We start from the raw sequence: 18,028 nt of genomic DNA, 5'->3' as shown, positions 1-18,028 counted from the left end.
AATGAGACAGTCGAGATAATGTCCTCAGTCTTTTTTTTTTAAGATTTTATTTGTTTATCCATGAGAGATACACACACACAGAGAGAGAGAAAGAGAGAGAGAGAGAGAGAGAGAGAGAGAGAGAGGCAGAGACACAGACAGAGGGAGAAGCAGGCTCCATGCAGGGAGCCTGATGTGGGACTCGATCCCGGGTCTCCAGGATCACGCCCTGGGCCAAAGGCAGGTGCTAAACCTCTGAGCCACCCAGGGATCCCCTGTCCTCAGTCTTATAGAGCTAACATACATTCAGGAGTAGGGGAACAAAAAATAAGTAGGCAAAAACAGAAGTAGATGAAATTATTTCAGACAATGGTAAGTGACATGAGGCTAATAACATTAGAGGATGTGACAAGGAGTGACAGAGAAGGAACCTCATATTTGGGTGGTCAGGGGGGCCTCTAAGCGAAGACAGGAGGATAAAGACACCAAATGCCAATAAACAACCAATAGTCCACACAACTGGGAGGAGAAAATTCTAGGGAGAGGGAAGGCGTTGTGAAGAAACTGCTTGATGTGTCTGAGGATGAGAAAGACGAGTATGGTTCCTGCCCTTCCGTGTTAAGTCAGTCATCAGTTTCCTGAGAGCTGGTTCAAGCAGTGAAAGTCTGGGTTGTATTGTTCTCTTTTCCAAATACCTCTCAAAGATGGTTATAGAAAGGAATTTGCTTTCTTGCCTACTAGAATGGATGGCTTCCATCTTTTCTGGCCTTTGGAAATGGTATGCTCCTTTCCTGAAGCCTATGCTCTCCAGAACTCATACTTCCCCAAAGGATGGCTGCTGTTCAGTGGTCTGAAATAATAAGTGGGTGAACCCAAATATACAGGTATTGTAACCCAGGACCTCAACACTTGAATGACTAGTGCTGATGGCAGCAATTACTCTAGGACTCTTTTTTTTTTTTTGTACAACTCTTAATGCAGCAAAATGCAACTTTATTTACTTATTTTTGTTGAAGTATAGTTGACACACAGTGTTATATTAGTTTCCTGTACAATATAGTGATTCAACCAACAACTCTTTATGTTATGCTGTGCTCACCACAGGTGTCAAAATATACACTTTGAATAGGTGCAGTTTGTTAAATAAAAATATTAAATGGAATTATATTTTAGTTATATAGCCTAAAGGAAAAAGTGTAGTGGAGCACGGCTGTGGGTAGGATCTAGAGCACTGCTATAGCTTATTCACATCAAACAGGGATGGTAGATATACCTCCTAACGAGAAAGAGAGCACAGTCTATACGGATATAGGACCAATGAAATTAAATTAAGCAATGTTTGATATACCTGCTCTAAATCACTATCAGGTACTGATTTTATTTTCAAAGTATTTTTTCCTAAAGAACAAACTAAGTCCATTGTGAGTAGAAGAAGGAAATAATAAGGATCAGAGCATATTGGGGAGAGGCAAGATGGAAGAAGAGTAGGGGTTCTCGTTACATCTGGTACCTTAATTTAGCTAGATAACTATCAAATCATCCTGAATGCCTATGAATGCAACCTGAGATGTAAGAAAAGAATGGCTGGAATTATACAAATAGAAAAGTGACCACTTTTTGCATGGTAGGAGTATAGAGAAGAGAAACAGGATATATCAGAAGATAAATGGTGATGGTGCGAATCCTGTATAAGCCGGCTACTGGACAGTGTTACGGCCCTGGAGCTCAAAATTGGGACCTTTATAATCTGCTGTAGTGAAAGACTTCCCTGCCTGAAAGGTGCTCAATAGTGAAGTGGGGCAGGATCCCAGATGGGATGGTGAGGTCTCAAGATTCCCAGAGTCACAGAAAGAATAGGGGTGCTTGAACCTACAGGATGCCCAAACATTGGAGCAGGGAAACTGGTTTAAATCAGAGACGGTGGAAGGGGGCTCTCAGCTCAGTTTACCATGAAATGCAAACCATGAAATGTGTCTCTCATGAATAAATAAATCAAATACTCTAGGACTCTTGATAGGACTTCTAAGGCCTATGGAATTATATTCATGAACTACAAAATGACCTCAGTGGGGTCTCACTTCTTTTCTGAATCTTACCCCTCATCTATATGATTGAGCGAGAGAGGTGAGGGGTGGGTGTGAGAAATTGCATAGAAGTTTGTCTGTGATTTCTATAGTTCCTTCCAGATTTCCTGTGTTTCTAAAAGGTACTCTAGAATCATGGAGTGAATACTCCCAGGGAACTTTTATGTGTTGGAAAGCTATCTTGCATCACTATGTCAGCTGTGCCTGAGGCTTTTAAATGGGTCAACTGTCTACAAAGATGAGCTGGAGAGAAACCTAGCAATTATGGATTAAAGGGAAATTACAACAGGGCCCATAATTATTCTAAGCCCATCTTCATTGTTGGTTAATAACCAAACTCCCTTTTTCCAAGGTACTCCACCCTTAACTTTCCCCACCGGGGTAGGAGTGGCTGTATCAGGGTAGAGTAACTGAGTTCTCCCTGGGGAGTTTAAGGTCAGGTGAACCCAACCCCTCAATCTCATCTTACATGACTCCAGGGATGTACCCCAAATCTTTCCCTGGGGAGGCATGATAGGATATTAGGATTCTAGAAGCATTTGACCCAGTGGGGCTACTTCTGAGTCACAGTTTATGCTTCTGTCAAAGTGAAAGTAATAATAGTGACTTTATCAAAGAATTACTGTGAGCACTGAGTTTACCATAGCATCTCTACTTTGTTCATTCAATGTACTCCTCTTTAATGGTTACTCATTAGGCTTCTATGGTGAACCATACTCTATGTCGGGAGAGAAAGATCAAATGAACACAGCAGTGAACTAGAGAAAGATCCTCACAGAACTAGAAGTCTTGTGGGGCACATAGGAAAAATTCAGAAATTGAAGGCATTTTAATAAGATATTTCTATTATTATGAACAATCAGCTCAAATCCCCTGCTCACATAACGGGCAACAAGGTGGGCAGAAGGGAAGATGTTTTCTGTCCCTGACCTGCGTTATAGATAGCACATTCAAACATCTTCAGGAGCAAAGCAGATAATACAAATTAATGTAGTGGGTTGGATGTCAGACAACTTGGAAGAGGGAGACTGTGGCAAAGTAGAGTTTACATGCATTCTCTAAAGTGGGCAGCTGCTACTCAGCAATCCTGTCCACTGCTGCCATATGGGAATATGCCCATGCTTGCCAGAACCTACTCTTTTTCAACAGAAGCTAAGAATCCAGGTTTTCGAGTAAAAGTATTCCAGATTTCAAATGATGACAACTTACTCAAATATTAAAAAGAAAAAAAACCCCACTATGTAGCCACCTGTTTGCTACCTCTAGTTAAGGCCAATTATTCCAGGAAGGAAGAGTATTGTGTAGATTTTCAAAGAGGATGGCAAGGACAAAAGAAAGTGGTAAGGAGGTAAGGACACATATCTTCTATGCACCAGCCATGTTACATACATCATATATAATTTAATTTGTTGCTCACAACAATACTGAGCAATGCTGATGTTTACTTCTGATTTTTTTCCCTTAATATATTTACATATAGGGAATGTGCTTTGGGGAACCTGGTATAGATAGATAAGACTCTGACAGCATGAGGAAGACTGCATATAGGGGCAAGACAAGAGATAGTAAAGCCTGGTGAGGAAGTTATATTGGAAGTATCTAGAGTGGAAAAAAAAAAAAAAAGAAGTATCTAGAGTGGCCTCAAGAAGAAAGATTCAAAGTATAATGGACAAGTAATAACTAAGATTTTTTTGAAGTCAATAAATAGCTTCTTAGAAGGAAATCCTACTTCCCCCACGTTGCTGAGTCTGATGGGGGTATGTAGGGACTTACAGCTACATCCTTTCTCTCTTATTTTCTTTTCATCTTTAGGCTACCTCTGATACCTCTACTCAGTCCCATGACAGCTGTCCCTCCAGGTAGGGAACAGAAGCTGAATCTCAGTCCTACAGACTGGGTCACCTAGTCTACTCCTTGATGTCACACAGAATCCTTTCTTAGGGCAATGAGGTTCTGTAGAAAAACCATTTAGCCACTGTTCTTGATCCCCAGAGCCAGAGGCTCCTTGCCTCTGACTGGTATTACACTGGCAGTGATAAATGGAGATAAATGTAGATTAAACAATCAGGAGATCAAAATTCAATTCATGACCCCCCCTCTTCTTAATAGTTGGACCTCCAACTATCAACTTCACAATCCTGATCTTTAATTCCTTCACCTATAAATGGAGATAATCATTCCCTCCTACTTGAAAGGATGAATTTGTGGATGAAATGAGACACTATATTCAAAGATGCTTCAACTCATTTCCCAAAGAGCAGCCAGGGTAAATAAAATGTGCATTTCTTAGTATGCCTTAAACAACTCACCATAATCTCACCCCTTCTATAGTCTCTTCTAATTCTACCACTTGAGATTTAAACTCCAGACTTGCTACCCTTTTATTCCTTAAGGCAACTGCACATGCTTTCCTCTATCTAGAATATTCTCCTTACTCATCCTTCCTTCAACATTCACTTACTCTCACTATTTCCTGCTCACACTTCAGATCCTTTATTATTAGGTACCTACTAGATGCCTGATGTTTTACTAGGCACTGGGGATGGAGTGATGAAAAAGAGGAACATAATCCTACTTTGGAAGAGCTGATATTCTAGTGAGAAAGGCAAATGCTAAGCCCATCCCCTCCAAAATAAAAATGCATTCATTATAATTATAATAAGTGCTATCAAGGGAGTATTAAATGCTAAAAGTTCACATAATCAATGAAAGGGTCAAATAGAATCTAAAGATTTAGATAAGTGACATTTAAGCTGAGACCTGAGTGTATAGACCCCAGTGGGAAAGAAAATTGGTGATATCAAGAATAGATGAGAGACTGGAGAAGCAGGCAAGAAAAATTATTCATAACCTTGTAGGCCATGTCAATTTTTTTTTATTCAGTTAGAAGAGTTATGGAAAGCTCTTAAAAAGTTTAAGTCAGGAGAGTAATATTATAAATCAGATATCTATTCATCAAGTATTAATTGAGTATCCATGGTGAGCCAAGCACTGTGTTAGGTATTGACTATGATCCACAGTTGTAGTTTGAAGGGTAACTCTGGCTTTAGAACTGAGAACTTAGAGGGATAAAAAGAAGCTAATATGAAAACTAATTAGAAGGTAGATGGATGAAGGGAGAGATGATGGTGGCTTAGAATAGGTAATATGAAAGAAAGGAGTATAATAAGAGATAATGTTATATGTCAATTATACCTTAATAAAGCTGGAAGGAAAAGAGATTATGTCGATCAAAGCAAAATAACTTGATAATTGAATACAAGGATGAACAAGAGAAAAGAGTTTAACTGTGCGGTTTGCGTCAAGGAACTCAGTTTATAGTGGTAGCAGTCACAGAGAGTAAATGAGCACTTGGACAAGAACACATCTGCAGAGAGATGGTAACAAGCTCAGGTTTGGATGTGTTGAGTTTGGGTTGTTTGTGAGATGTCAAACTGCAAATGCCTTTAGTCAGCTGGATATGGGTAGAGAGCTCAGAAGCAGGAGGTAAAAATGCAAATATAAGAGCAGTGGGTGTACTGATTTTAACTATGGGAGTGGATGTGGTAGCCCAGAGACAGTTTAAATTAAGAAGAGAGAGAAAACCAAGATCCAAGGACTAAAATTTAAAGAGCAAACTGGAGGACCCAGCAAGTAAGGCTGAGTTGGAGTCACAGAAGCTAGCAGAAAACCAGGAGAGTGTGATCAAAGAATGCAAGAAAAGCAATGGTTTCAGGAGAGGATGGCCAATCTCACAGAATGACTAAAGATATCAAGTAAGTTTACAACCAAATAAATAAATAAATAAATAAATAAAGTCCTCGGATTCAATAACATGGAAGACAGAGCCATTTGCAGGGAAAAACATGTCAGTAACTTGGTGATAGGAGACACAGCGAAGTGAACTGAGGCAAGCAGGGAGTGGAAAGTGAAGAAACGGGGTCAACTACTTTAGAAAAGTGTGTTCATTATTTAAAAAAGAAAGAGACCTATCAATGGGGTGGAAGATGGAGTGTTTTGTTTCCTTAAGAAGAAAACCCTATGAGCATATTTAAATTATGGTTAAAAATAACCTACAAAGGAATAGAGATGGAAACATAAAACATAGGGAGATAAATAATATGTAAAGTTTCTTAAGAATTCAGAAGGGTATGAGATGCAATGTGAATAAAAGGACTAATTCTAGAGAGGATAAAGAACGCCTTTTACACCGTATCATGAGGGAAGTGGACAAGTATGCAGAGAGGAGCATACAGATTTGAAATTTAGAGAGGGAAGTTGAACTCCCTATACTATTTTCTCTGTGAATGAAGGAACAGAGTCATGGGTTAAAATGGGGGATGTGGTGAAGATAGGGTGTTCATGAGTTGAAAGATGATGAAGAAGGAACTAAACTGACAGGAGAAGTCTAGTAGGATTGCCTGGTAGCATGAAGAGTCCAGTTGATATTGGTGACAGATGATACACCGGTGCCAAATATTCTCAACTGTGTGTTTTTCTCTGCTTGACTTGTTTGATTGTATATATAAGCAGCAGGGAAGAAGTGAGATCTGAAGAGCAGTCTTTTTGGCCAGATAGTCTTGAATAAGAGGGGTTGATCAATATGATTAATTACTGGGACCAGAATCTCAAACAATTGCCTCACTTCCTCTAGGTAGCCTTTACTGATACCACTGGACTGAGTTTGAAGCCCCTATCTTGTGCTCTTATAGCATCTGAATTATTCTACCACCTCTCACACTACAGAACAATTTCTTTCTATATCCTATCTCTCCCCTAATTGAGGAAAACTCCATAAGGACAGGAATCATGCCTGTCTTATTACTCTTCCATGCCCAGCATGTTCTGCAGTGCCTGGATCATAGTAAGAGCTCCCCATATAAACTAATGGGATGAATGAATGTGCTTTATGAACTGTAAAAAAAACAAAACTCTGATACAGAAAGCAGACTGGGTGGCATACAGGAATGGAGAGAATTAAGATCCTCCAAGTACGTTTTCCCTTTGGAGGCACTTGACTTTAGAAACCTCTCATCCGAAGAGCAGCTGGAGTGACAGAAACATTTTCTGAGGACCTAATATCAGTTCCAGATGTTTGCAGTCATGTTGGTTTGTACCTCACCCTGTAAAACATATTTCCTTCATCCACTCCCCCCCTCCACTCTAGCTGAGGGAGTGAGGCCCAGTCTCCAATGACATCACCTCCCTCAAGCTGGTCCAGGGCAGGCCAAGGCAGGCGGGTGAGGGCCCCTCTAGCTTCTCAGACAAAGATTATGGCTGAGACATGGCTCAAGCTGCTTGAGGAGCTATGATTCATTTCCACAGTATTTTATCAATACTTTTATCACAGCTGCTGTTGCCTCCATCCTCTCAGCTCCTGGGGAAACTGGGACCATGTTGTCCCTTGCCCTCAGTTACTCCCCAACACAAAACCACCTCCATAACTTCTTGCTTTCACCTGAGAAGGCCTTTAGTCTGAGGTCTAAGATGGCATCAGGTGTGTGCAGGTAGGGGGTGTCTTTCATTTGTAGATTAGACTCAATGGAAACAGGGAGGAAGAGGATACAGAATAGGGTTGGGGTGGACAAAGGTGTCTTCTTGCCATTCTGGACATCATTCTTGACCCAGATCTAGATAAATCTAGATATGAGCAGCTCCTACATAAGCCAGTTCAGAGAGACAAACATAGAAAAGATGGAGTGATACATAGATAGAAGATGACAGGAGTTTTAAAAAAGAGAGAGAGACAAAGGAAGAGACAGATATCAAGAGGAGACCCACATTGAGCAAAGAAAAGGACAGTCAGGAAAGGGCAGAGAATAGGGGAAACACATACAAAAGCTGAGAGCTAGCAGAAGGGGAGCCTGGTACTGATCAGCTTGGGGAGCAGCCCAGCAGGCTCCCACATGCCAAGACAGAAAGGGGCACTGGTCAGCTCCAGATGTTGCTGCCTTCCATGAGGAGGTTGAGGGGGTGGTGGAGAGGGCCTACTGCCTCTGTGGGGGCCAACAGAGACAACTGGCCTTCCAGCCTTGAACCAAACAAAACAAGTTGAAGCTGGAAAGCCCATGCTACAAGACAGAAGTCTCTGATTTTTAAAAGATTTTTAAAAATTGGAGCAAATTGTCAAAGAAAATGCAGGGGAGTGTGATGGGAGATTATGACTGTGAGGAAGATCCTTCCACTGCCTCACTTCACTCTTCTGTTCCTTACTATGAGGGAGGTGGACTCAATGGTTGAACTCCTTCTACTCTGAACTTTTGGGATTTACAGAAGCTGATATATGTATGAAAGTTGCCAAGAAGTGAGGAGTCTGAGGGGCTACATTCCTTAGAAGGTCAGAGCCCTCCAGCTGCTGCCAAATGGCTAGTTACTTCATTATGCTCAGGCATACAGATGCCCCATACACCCAAATTTGTTTCTGTCTCTTGGTTAGTTTTTTTTTTTTTTTCTCAACAAGAGCGTATTGTACTAGAGATAATATGGACTGGGGAAAAGACGGCTGGATTTGGTGGGGAAAGTAGGTAAAGAAAGCAGAATCCCCATTCTATCTCCAACTCTGCTACTAACTCATTGTATATGTGACCTCCAGACAAGTCCCCACCCGTTCCTAGCCAGTTTCTCCATAAGTCAATCAGGGGATTTGGCTTTATTAAATCTGCTTGTGCCTCAGCCCCCACTTCATATTCCCACCCCCTGCCTCTACCCCTGCCCAAAAGGCTGAAACTCATGCCAATTGCTCTGATGAGGCCACGTGGGAGAACCAGACGTCTGTTTTTAATATCGATGACAGATTAGCATGTGGGGAATTTAGTCACCCCCCAAAACAAGCCCCACTTCTGCTCAAAACAACTGGAACAGGAGGCTACTTATGTTTGGCTTTCCCAATAGAGTCCCAGAACCGACAGAGCAATGGCTTCTCTGAAAGAAACAAAGAGAGCGCCAAACCCAGGGGTGGGGGGTAGGGGAAGGAGACAGAGAGGGAGAGTGAGCATTTCAACAGCTAGTTCAAAAGGATGTCTAACAGATGGCTGCAATAAAGTGTTTGTGTTTGTGTGTGTGAGAGAGAGAGAAAGTGAGAAAGAGAAAGAGTATGTATGCAGGTCTCTCTGTGCACACACACTTGTGAGCTTGCAAATAAATAAGCAATTCCAGTACTGGACTTGGCTGTTGGCAAAAATCCAGAGATCAAAGGAGAAAACCCACATTTCCCCATTCTGGCCTCACCTGGCCAAATGTGTGAGTAATCCTCACTCTCTATCCAAAACAAGCCTTAAACCTTACTTTGTTGTTTTCTTCCTAACATTTAATTTTCCTTTCATTTTTTTTTAATTCATGGAAATGAGAAGCAACTAAAATCTATTAGTACCCACTCTTTCCCAAGAACTGTTGCTGCATTTGATCCTCAAGATAGCTTATTAAGTGTCATTTTTCCCATTCAATAGATAAGGAAACTGAGATCTAGAGAAGATTATGACTGGTCTTCGATTTCTCAGTGCAGAGTGGTAGAATCGGAAAGGAGAAGTCAGGTTTTATAAAGTCCATTACTCCCTCATTAGGCTTATATCCTCTAAGGTAAAACTCAATCAAATGAGCTGATTTATTTATTTACTTAGATTTTAAATACTTATTTTAGTGAAAGAGAGCATGAGCAAGAAGAGGGGCATAGAGAAAGAGAATCTCAAGCAGGCTCCTTCTAAATACAGAACCTGATACAGGGCTTGATCCCATGACTCTGAGATCACTACCTGAGTCAAAATCAAGAGTCCAAAGCCTAAAAAATTGAGACACCCAAGTATCCTTGGGCTGAAATATTTAAATTTGGGCCAAGTGAACTTTCCAGATGGTTGAGACATGGTGAAGATGGCAAAGAGGCCAAAAAAAAAAAAAAAAAAAAAAAAGTTCTTGCTTCAGATGGCCACCCCCAATCATCAATAGCATCAGTTAGATCATGATACATTTTAGAAGGCTTATTATGTATTCCAGCTAATCTCTAGGGCTATATAAGCCCCTGTAAGATCATAAAGCACTCAAGGAGCTAATGTCAGAGTTGAAAAATTAAGATAACTATATCTATATATATATACACAAATGTAGATATCAAGTTTTACCCATAGGTATCAATTCACTGAACACTGAAAATCTATATATGTCAAGCACTGTAGGAGGCCTGCAAATCATAAAGACACAAGAGTCACTGCCTTCTTTCTTTATAGATAACTGCCCACTAAAAAATTCAAGAATTGACCATGGGAAGAATGAAAGTCAAGTCACACAAGAAGGGACTAGAAGAACCAGTAAAGATGGAGGTAACTATGTCATCAACTTCAAACTCCTGATGGAAGTGGAAGAAGAAGGAGTGATATCTGTATGGGGTGATGCCAGTCCATTACCTAAAAATAAGTAAGTTTCACCTCTATCAAAAAAAAAAAAAAAAAAAAAAAAAGAAAGAAAGAAAAAAAGAAAAAGAAAGAAAGAAAAGGAACTCTTGGATCGGAGTGCTGGTTCCTAGACATTCAAGAGTAAAAATCTTGGATTTCCATTTCTGAACTAGATGGAGAAATGGGGACTAGATTAATTTCTTACTTCCTGAAACAAATTAAAAAAAGAAAAGAGCATTGAGGGACACCTGGGTGGCTTAGTGGTTGAGCATCTGCCTTGTGCTTGGGGTGTGATCCTGGAATCCTGGGATTGAGTCCCACATTGGGCTCCCTGCAGGGAGCCTGCTTCTCCCTCTGCCTATATGCCTCTCTCTGTGTGTCTCTCATGGATAAATAAATAAATCTTAAAAAATTAAAAAGAGCATTAAAAAATGTTCAAACTGGAACTCAGGCAACAAAGAACAGAGATCCTGAAAGATGGAAAATAAATTATGTGAGCACTTTCACTATTATTTATATTCCCCAAATGAATGAGAACATACACTGCTTGTCCTTCTCCGATTGACTTATTTCACTCAGCATAATACCCTCCAGTTCCATCCACATTGAAGCAAATGGTGGAAGGGAATATAAAGGAAGGGAAAAGAAATGTTGGGAAATATCAGGAAGGGAGACAGAACATAAAGACTCCTAACTCGGGGAAACGAACTAGGGGTGGTGGAAGGGGGGAGGAGGGCAGGTGTTGGAGGGGAATGGGTGACGGGCACTGAGGTGGACACTTGACGGGATGAGCACTGGGTGTTTTTCTGTATGTTGGTAAATTGAACACCAATAAAAATTAATTAAAAAAAATAAAAAAATAAAGGGAAGCATTTGAATCCCTAAAAAAAAAAAAAAAAAAAATTATGTGAGCACTAAAATTTCCCCAGATCACTGTCACTAGAGAGTTTCCAGGGCACTGTGCAGAGACAGATGGCTGCAAGGTTCCCTACACTGAGAAGTCAGAATTCTCAGTCAGGAGAGACCACAATGACTATAGGGATAGAGGAATGAAGAGGAGAAAGCTACACAGAAAGAAATTGAAGAGATTTGAGGAAGGTCTTGTTTCACTATTCAGCACAGTATAGACTGATGAATGTATGTGAGGAAACTACTACCTCAAGAGGATTAGATGGAACAGTGCTAAGTGCACATATAGGGGCCAAAAATAGTGCCTGTTCCTACCAGGCATACTGGAAAATCTCATAATTCATGGGCTATTGTGTGGAGCACACAGAAGGGTCTTGCCTCAGTAGTAGGAAATAATTAGGCCTAGACTAAACACTGCTCTGGCTCCACCTAACAAATCTTAAAAGTGAGATCCAAAAGAATAAAACTATTTCCAAGTAAGTTAACTGTGCCTTAGACAGGGTTCAAAAATATTTATAGGAATACAAAAATATCCAGCACCCAACAAGGAAAAAAAAAATCAAAATGTCTGGCATTCAGTCAAAAATTACCTGGCATGCAAAAAAGCAGGAAAATGCAACCCATAATGAGGAAAGAAACCAATCCATTTAAACTGACCCAGACATTAGAATTAGCATATAAAGACATTAAAACGATTTTAACTCTATTCCATATGTCAAAAATGTTAAGGTATGTGATATATTAACAAGACCCAAATTGAACTTCTAAAGGTGAAAATTATAATGTCTGAGATGAAATATTCACCAGATGGGGTGAACGACAGGTTAGACTTTACAGAAAGCATTGAGACATAGCTCTAGAAACAATGAAACAAAGAAAGAAGAAAGAATTTTTAAAAATAAAAAGAATCACTTCACATGGCCAAAAATACATGTAATTGGAGTTACTGACGGAGAAGAAAGATGGTTGGAACGATTTCCAAATATGACAGAACTATAAACTCACACATCCAAGAAGCTCAATGAACCTCAAGCACAAGAAAATAATACAATTACTCAAAACTTGTATTAAATAAAAGATCTTAGAGTCAAAGGACAAAACTAGTACATATGTACAGGGGAACAAAGACAGGAATAAAAGCAGATTTCTCAATGCAAATAATGCAAGCAAGACAGAGGAACAATACTTTTAAATTACTAAAAGAAAAATCTGTCAATCTAGAATTCTGTATCCAGCAATAACTTCTAAAAGCAAAAGCAGAAAGAACTGATCACTAACAAATCTAAAATAAAATAGAAAAAGACACCCATCAGGCAGGACAATAAAATCAGTTGAAATTATATATGTGAAGGAATGATGAGCAGCAAAATTGGTAACTATAGGTAAATATATAAAATTATTTTTTGTGAAGAATAAAATTATTTTTATTAAATATCTTTAAAATATAATTTACTATTTAAGGAAAATAACAATAATGAATTATGAAACATAACATATACATATATGTGCAAACTATATGACAATACTATAAAGGCTAAGTGGGGAGAAATAAAGGTATACTATTATAAGATTCCCATACTATATATAGAGAGAGTGGTAAAATAGCTTTAACGGTATACTATGTTATGTTGAATATGCATACATAAACACTATAGTAACCACTAAATTAAAATTTAAAAGATTTATATTTAATAAATCAACAAAGGAAATAAAATGGAATCATAAAAGCACCCAATCCAAAAAAAGAAAAAGTATAAAAGGAAACAAAGAAAGCTGGAAACAATAGAAAACAAGTAACAAGATGATAAACTTAAAGCTGCCCACAAAAAATATCACATAAAATATGAATAGTTTAAATACCTCAGTTTAAAGGTAAGAAATCAGACTGGATTTTAAAAAATAATAAAAAAACGACCTACATATATGTTGCCTACAAGAAATACATTTTACATATACAGGCACAAATAATATAAGAGTAAAAGAATGGAAAATGTAAGAGCAATCTAACACTAATCCTAAGAAAGCTGAAGTAGTTGTATCAATAACAGTAGATTTCAGAGCAAAAAATATAACAAGGATACAGACAACAGTTTCACAGTGATAAAGAGACCAATTCATCAAGGGATCTAGTGATTCTAAATCCTTGTGTTCTTAATAACAGAGCTTCAAAAAACTGGATAGAACTGGAGTAAAAACTAATAGAACTATAGGAAGAAAGAGATAAATCCACAATTATTGTCAGAGGTTTCAATACGAAGGTCTCAAATATTGATACAACAAGACAGAAAATCAGAAAGGATTTAGAAGAGTTGAATGACATAATTAACTGATTTGATCTAGTTGACATTTAAAATAATATCCCATCCACAAAAAGCAGAATATATACTCTCTTAAAATGGACAGACCTGGAGCACCTGTGCCTCAGTTGGTTAAGTCTCTGCCTTTGGCTCAGGTCATGATCTCAGGGTCTTGGGATGGTGCCTCTTATCCAGCTTCCCCTCTCCCTCTGTCCCTCCCCTCTGCTTGTGTGTGTGTGCTCTTTCTTTTATTTTCTCTGCCTCTTAAATAATTTTTAAAAATAGATAAGACCAGATTCAGGACCATAAAACCAGTCTCAATAGATTTAAAGTTATGTTCTTTGATATAGTGAAATCAAACTAAAATTCAATAACAAAAAGATGTCTGTAAAATCCCCAAATGTTTGGAAAATAAGTAACAAATATATAATAGTAAAGAATCCGTAAATAAAAGAAGAAAACAAATGGGAAATTGGAACATACTTTGAATTGAATGAAAATATAACTTATCAAACAGTGGTTAGCCACTAAAGCAGTAGTTAGAGGGAATATTTATATTACAAGGAAAATCTCAAATCAATAACCTCAGCTACTACCTTAAAAATGTGGAAAAAAGAGGAATGAACTAAATCCATATTCGGCCAAAGAAAGAACAAAAACCCCAACAGAACTCAGTGAAACAGAAAACAATAGTAAAAACTAATGAAATCAAAGTTGATTGGTTTGAGAAGGTAAATAAATTGCATAACCTATAGCTAGATCTATCAGAGGAAAAAAGGATCGATCAGAGGATCGATCAAGGCAAATTACCAAAATACAAGAATGAGACAGTGATATTACTATAATTTCCACAGATATTAAAAGAATAATTATAGAATGTTATGAACTACTTCTTGCCAGTAAATTTTATAACTTACACTAAATGGACAAATTCCTTGAAACACTCTGTATCCAACCAGACAATCAAATTGGTAGTTAAAACCTTTATACAGGGAAAGCTTGAAGCCCAGATCATTTCACTGGTGAATTCTACTAACTACTTAAGGGAGAAATATTATTAATTCTACCCAAACTCTTCTAGAAAATGGAAAAAGGGGGGGAATATTTTGCAATTTATTTTGTGAGGGCAGAATTAACCCTGATAACAAAAATAGACAAAAGTATTACAAGAAAACAAGAGATCAGAATCTCTCACAAACATAGATGCAAAAATTCTAAACAAAATTTTAACATATCAAACCCAACTCTCTCTCTCTCCCCAGAGAGAATGCATCATGACCATGTGGGATTTATTTACTCTGGAAATGTAAGGTTGTTTCATCATTTGAAAATCCATCAATGTAATTTATCATATTTTTAATGTAATTTATCATATTAGCAAACTAAGAAACATAAATTATACGATCATGGTCATAGACTCAGAACATTAAAATTCCATTTCTAATGAAAACAAAACAAAAATCTCTCAGCGAATGAGCGTTTAGTCTTTCATCATTAAGTATGATATTACCTAAAGAACGGACACTGTGCTAGGAGTAAGACCTGATTGCAAAGCCTGGCTCTACCAGGTACTGGTTGTAGGACTTTGGGAAAGTCACATCTCTTCGGGACTCACTTGGACTGTAAAACCAAGGCTGGTAATCATTTGTAGAATGAAGTTAAAAAAAAAAATGTCAGTTGTTCCTTTGCCCCCCTCGCCCCCCAAAATCAATTTCAACAACTACCCATGCAGAAAAATACCTCCATGGAACTAAGGTTTCTAGATAAGGGATTATAGCACCTGGGTGAAGCAAAAAATGGGAAAAGCTATATTAAGCAGGTTAGGAAAGACAGATCCACTGTTGCAACCATCCCCCAAGACTGGACGTCCAATGCAGAGAGAGAAACCCATCCCATGGAAGAAGGAGAGAGAAGTGTGTGTGCCTGACGTCACTACAAACCCCGTAACTACCCTGCTCCAGGCACCAGGCCAACTTCCTTGAATGTAGGTGGCTCCTAGCAGGCTCTTAGGACCCCAGGACCCTGGCTTGAGCCACCAACTATCAAGGCCCCAGAAACTTCCATGATGCAGGGCTCCCATGAACTCAGACTCCCAAACCGTCCTGGTGCCTGCCAGTTCCAACAGGCCCAGGGGCAGTCCCTGTGGTCCAGGCTCCAGTTGGTCCCAGCATTAGGCTAACTACCACAGACACAGACTCCCAACCTGCCTTGGAGCAAAACCAGCCCCCACAGGGCCCACCTCCAGGATGGCACAGCTTCTCAGGTACGTCAGACATTCAGAACTCAAGGAAAACACTCGAGATCAATAACCATCCTACCACTCTTAAAAAGTCCCTTTCCTCATCTTCTTTATGCCTGAATCATTTCCAAATCCCTCTTCCTCAGAACTATCTCACTAGAGATATGTATCACCAGAAAAGGCAATTCCTTGAATTTTTAAATTTCAGTCCCAGAGAGAACATATTTCAGACTCGGGATTCAAGCATGTGACCTATAGGCCTTTCCAAGCAGAAAAGGATAAGTCCTCTTCTGAATTAACTAACCCCTTGATAGAGGCCTTGAACTCAGAGAATCAGAAATCCCTTTGGCTACAATTTACTATCTTACCCTACTGAAAATCATATGGAAAAAAAACCACACCAAACCAAACAAAAAACATGGGCATAGGCACCAGTGACAACCGCTAATGAAACCTGAAATGCCTTCCCACATCAGATGACAAGAAGTCTCCAAAGGCATTTGGAAAATCCATTCCTCACCTCCGTCACACTATCTCAACAAAATGCAAAGTCACAGGCTTCCTACTTACCTGTGTAGAGGTCCGTATCCGTATATTCATCCACTTTCTTATGCTGTAGAATATAGTCCGAGACCTTGGTCCCAATAGCTGGTTGAACATCCACCCACTCCAAGGAGACCACTGTGCTGGAGGGCTCTACTGTTGGGGACAGACGAAGCCTAGAGAGGACGACAGGGAAGGTTGGTTGTTTGCCAGCCAGTACAGTCTGGGCCCCCAAAGAGTCTGCAATGTCTCAGGATTAAAAGCACAGGGTCCAGCCTGCGCTCAAATCCGGTTTCAACCCACCAACAAGCTTTTTTTATGGACTCTGGCAACTTGGTATACCTCTCTCAGCCTGCATTTCCTTGTCCATAAAATAGGGATAACGAACAGCTACCTTTCAGCATCAATGTGGGATCCAGTAAATTAATCCAAGCGCACAATACATGCTCACAGAAAATTGATCAGCTTTCCATCTGTCTAAACTGTATTCTCAGTGATGCTTCATCATCAGTTGACAACGCCTTCGAACACAGTAGCCTCGGCCTTCCTGCCATTCTCTCCAGTCCCCCAACAGATCAGCTAACTTGTTAATATGCTTGAATCGATACTCCCTCGGAGAGGGCAGGAGTCCCAGCAAATCCTTTTATAAGGTAAGGCATAGCAGAATGATTGAAGGTTAGAACTGGAGAGGTCCTTAGAGGCTGAGAAGTACAATCACTTCATTTCACAGATGGGGGAGTAAGGTCCAGACGAGGAAAATTATTTGCAAGAAAAGTATTTGCAAGTTGGGGACAGAACCGTGATGGTAGTAACTTTGCTTGTCCCCAGCCCAGTTCCTTCTCTCTTTCCACTACACTAAACCACGCCTCTTCAAGAACCATCTTACAGCGTAATCTACCCAACACACACACAGACATGTTAGGAAACTTTGGTTCCCCCATACTGGCTCCTGTCCCACTCATCTATGTTCCTCACAGCACGGTCTTAATCCCACCCCCTCAGTCAAGATGACCTTCTCTTAATTCCTTGAAGAGTCAATTTCCCACATCAGGATTTTCACATGTGCTCTTCCTATTGCCTGAACTATGACTGTTACCATTTATTATCTGGAAAACTACTCTAATTCAGGTATTTTCAGAGAGGTTTCCCTAAGTCCCTCCCCTCCAACCCCCATTATTTTCTCTTCCAGCACCTGTTTGTTTTTCTTTCATGTTTTTATTCACTTTTTAAACTGTATCATATTTTCCTGTTTTTTGCTTTGATATATGTCCCCTCACTAAATGGCCAGCTCCCCTAAGGGCACAGACTGTCTTGTTCACTGATGAATTCCCCAATGTCTGACACACAGCAGGTGTTCAGAAATTATTTGTTGAATGAACGAAGTGATGTTCCTTTGAAAAGGTTCTATGCTCTCTTCATCTCAGTGGCCCCAATGTCCACCACAGGCACTGATAAAGCAATAGTCAGGGCCCTGTAAACCTCTCTGAGCAGTTGAGTGAGGAAGTAATGATAAATCCAGGTTAGCATTTTTTTTTAAATTTATTTATGATAGGCACACAGTGAGAGAGAGAGAGAGGCAGAGACATAGGCACAGGGAGAAGCAGGCTCCATGCACCG

At 39.5% G+C, this 18,028-nt stretch overlaps 1 protein-coding gene across 5 annotated transcripts in view; it reads right to left on the bottom strand.

Annotated features, from left to right (window-relative positions):
• ASTN2 (astrotactin 2) overlaps positions 1-18,028 on the bottom strand; it is an 854,920-nt gene that overhangs the window by 133,951 nt on the left and 702,941 nt on the right. For all 5 annotated transcript variants that reach the window (XM_072727526.1, XM_072727523.1, XM_072727524.1 and 2 more), the window contains one exon: positions 16,439-16,587. In XM_072727526.1, the coding sequence (XP_072583627.1) occupies positions 16,439-16,587 (149 nt within the window). The remainder of the gene's footprint in view (positions 1-16,438; positions 16,588-18,028) is intronic.

The sequence above is a fragment of the Vulpes vulpes genome, chromosome 12 (assembly GCF_048418805.1).
Source record: "Vulpes vulpes isolate BD-2025 chromosome 12, VulVul3, whole genome shotgun sequence".
Classification (NCBI taxonomy): domain Eukaryota; kingdom Metazoa; phylum Chordata; class Mammalia; order Carnivora; family Canidae; genus Vulpes; species Vulpes vulpes.
This window is presented reverse-complemented; position numbering and strand designations above follow the sequence as displayed.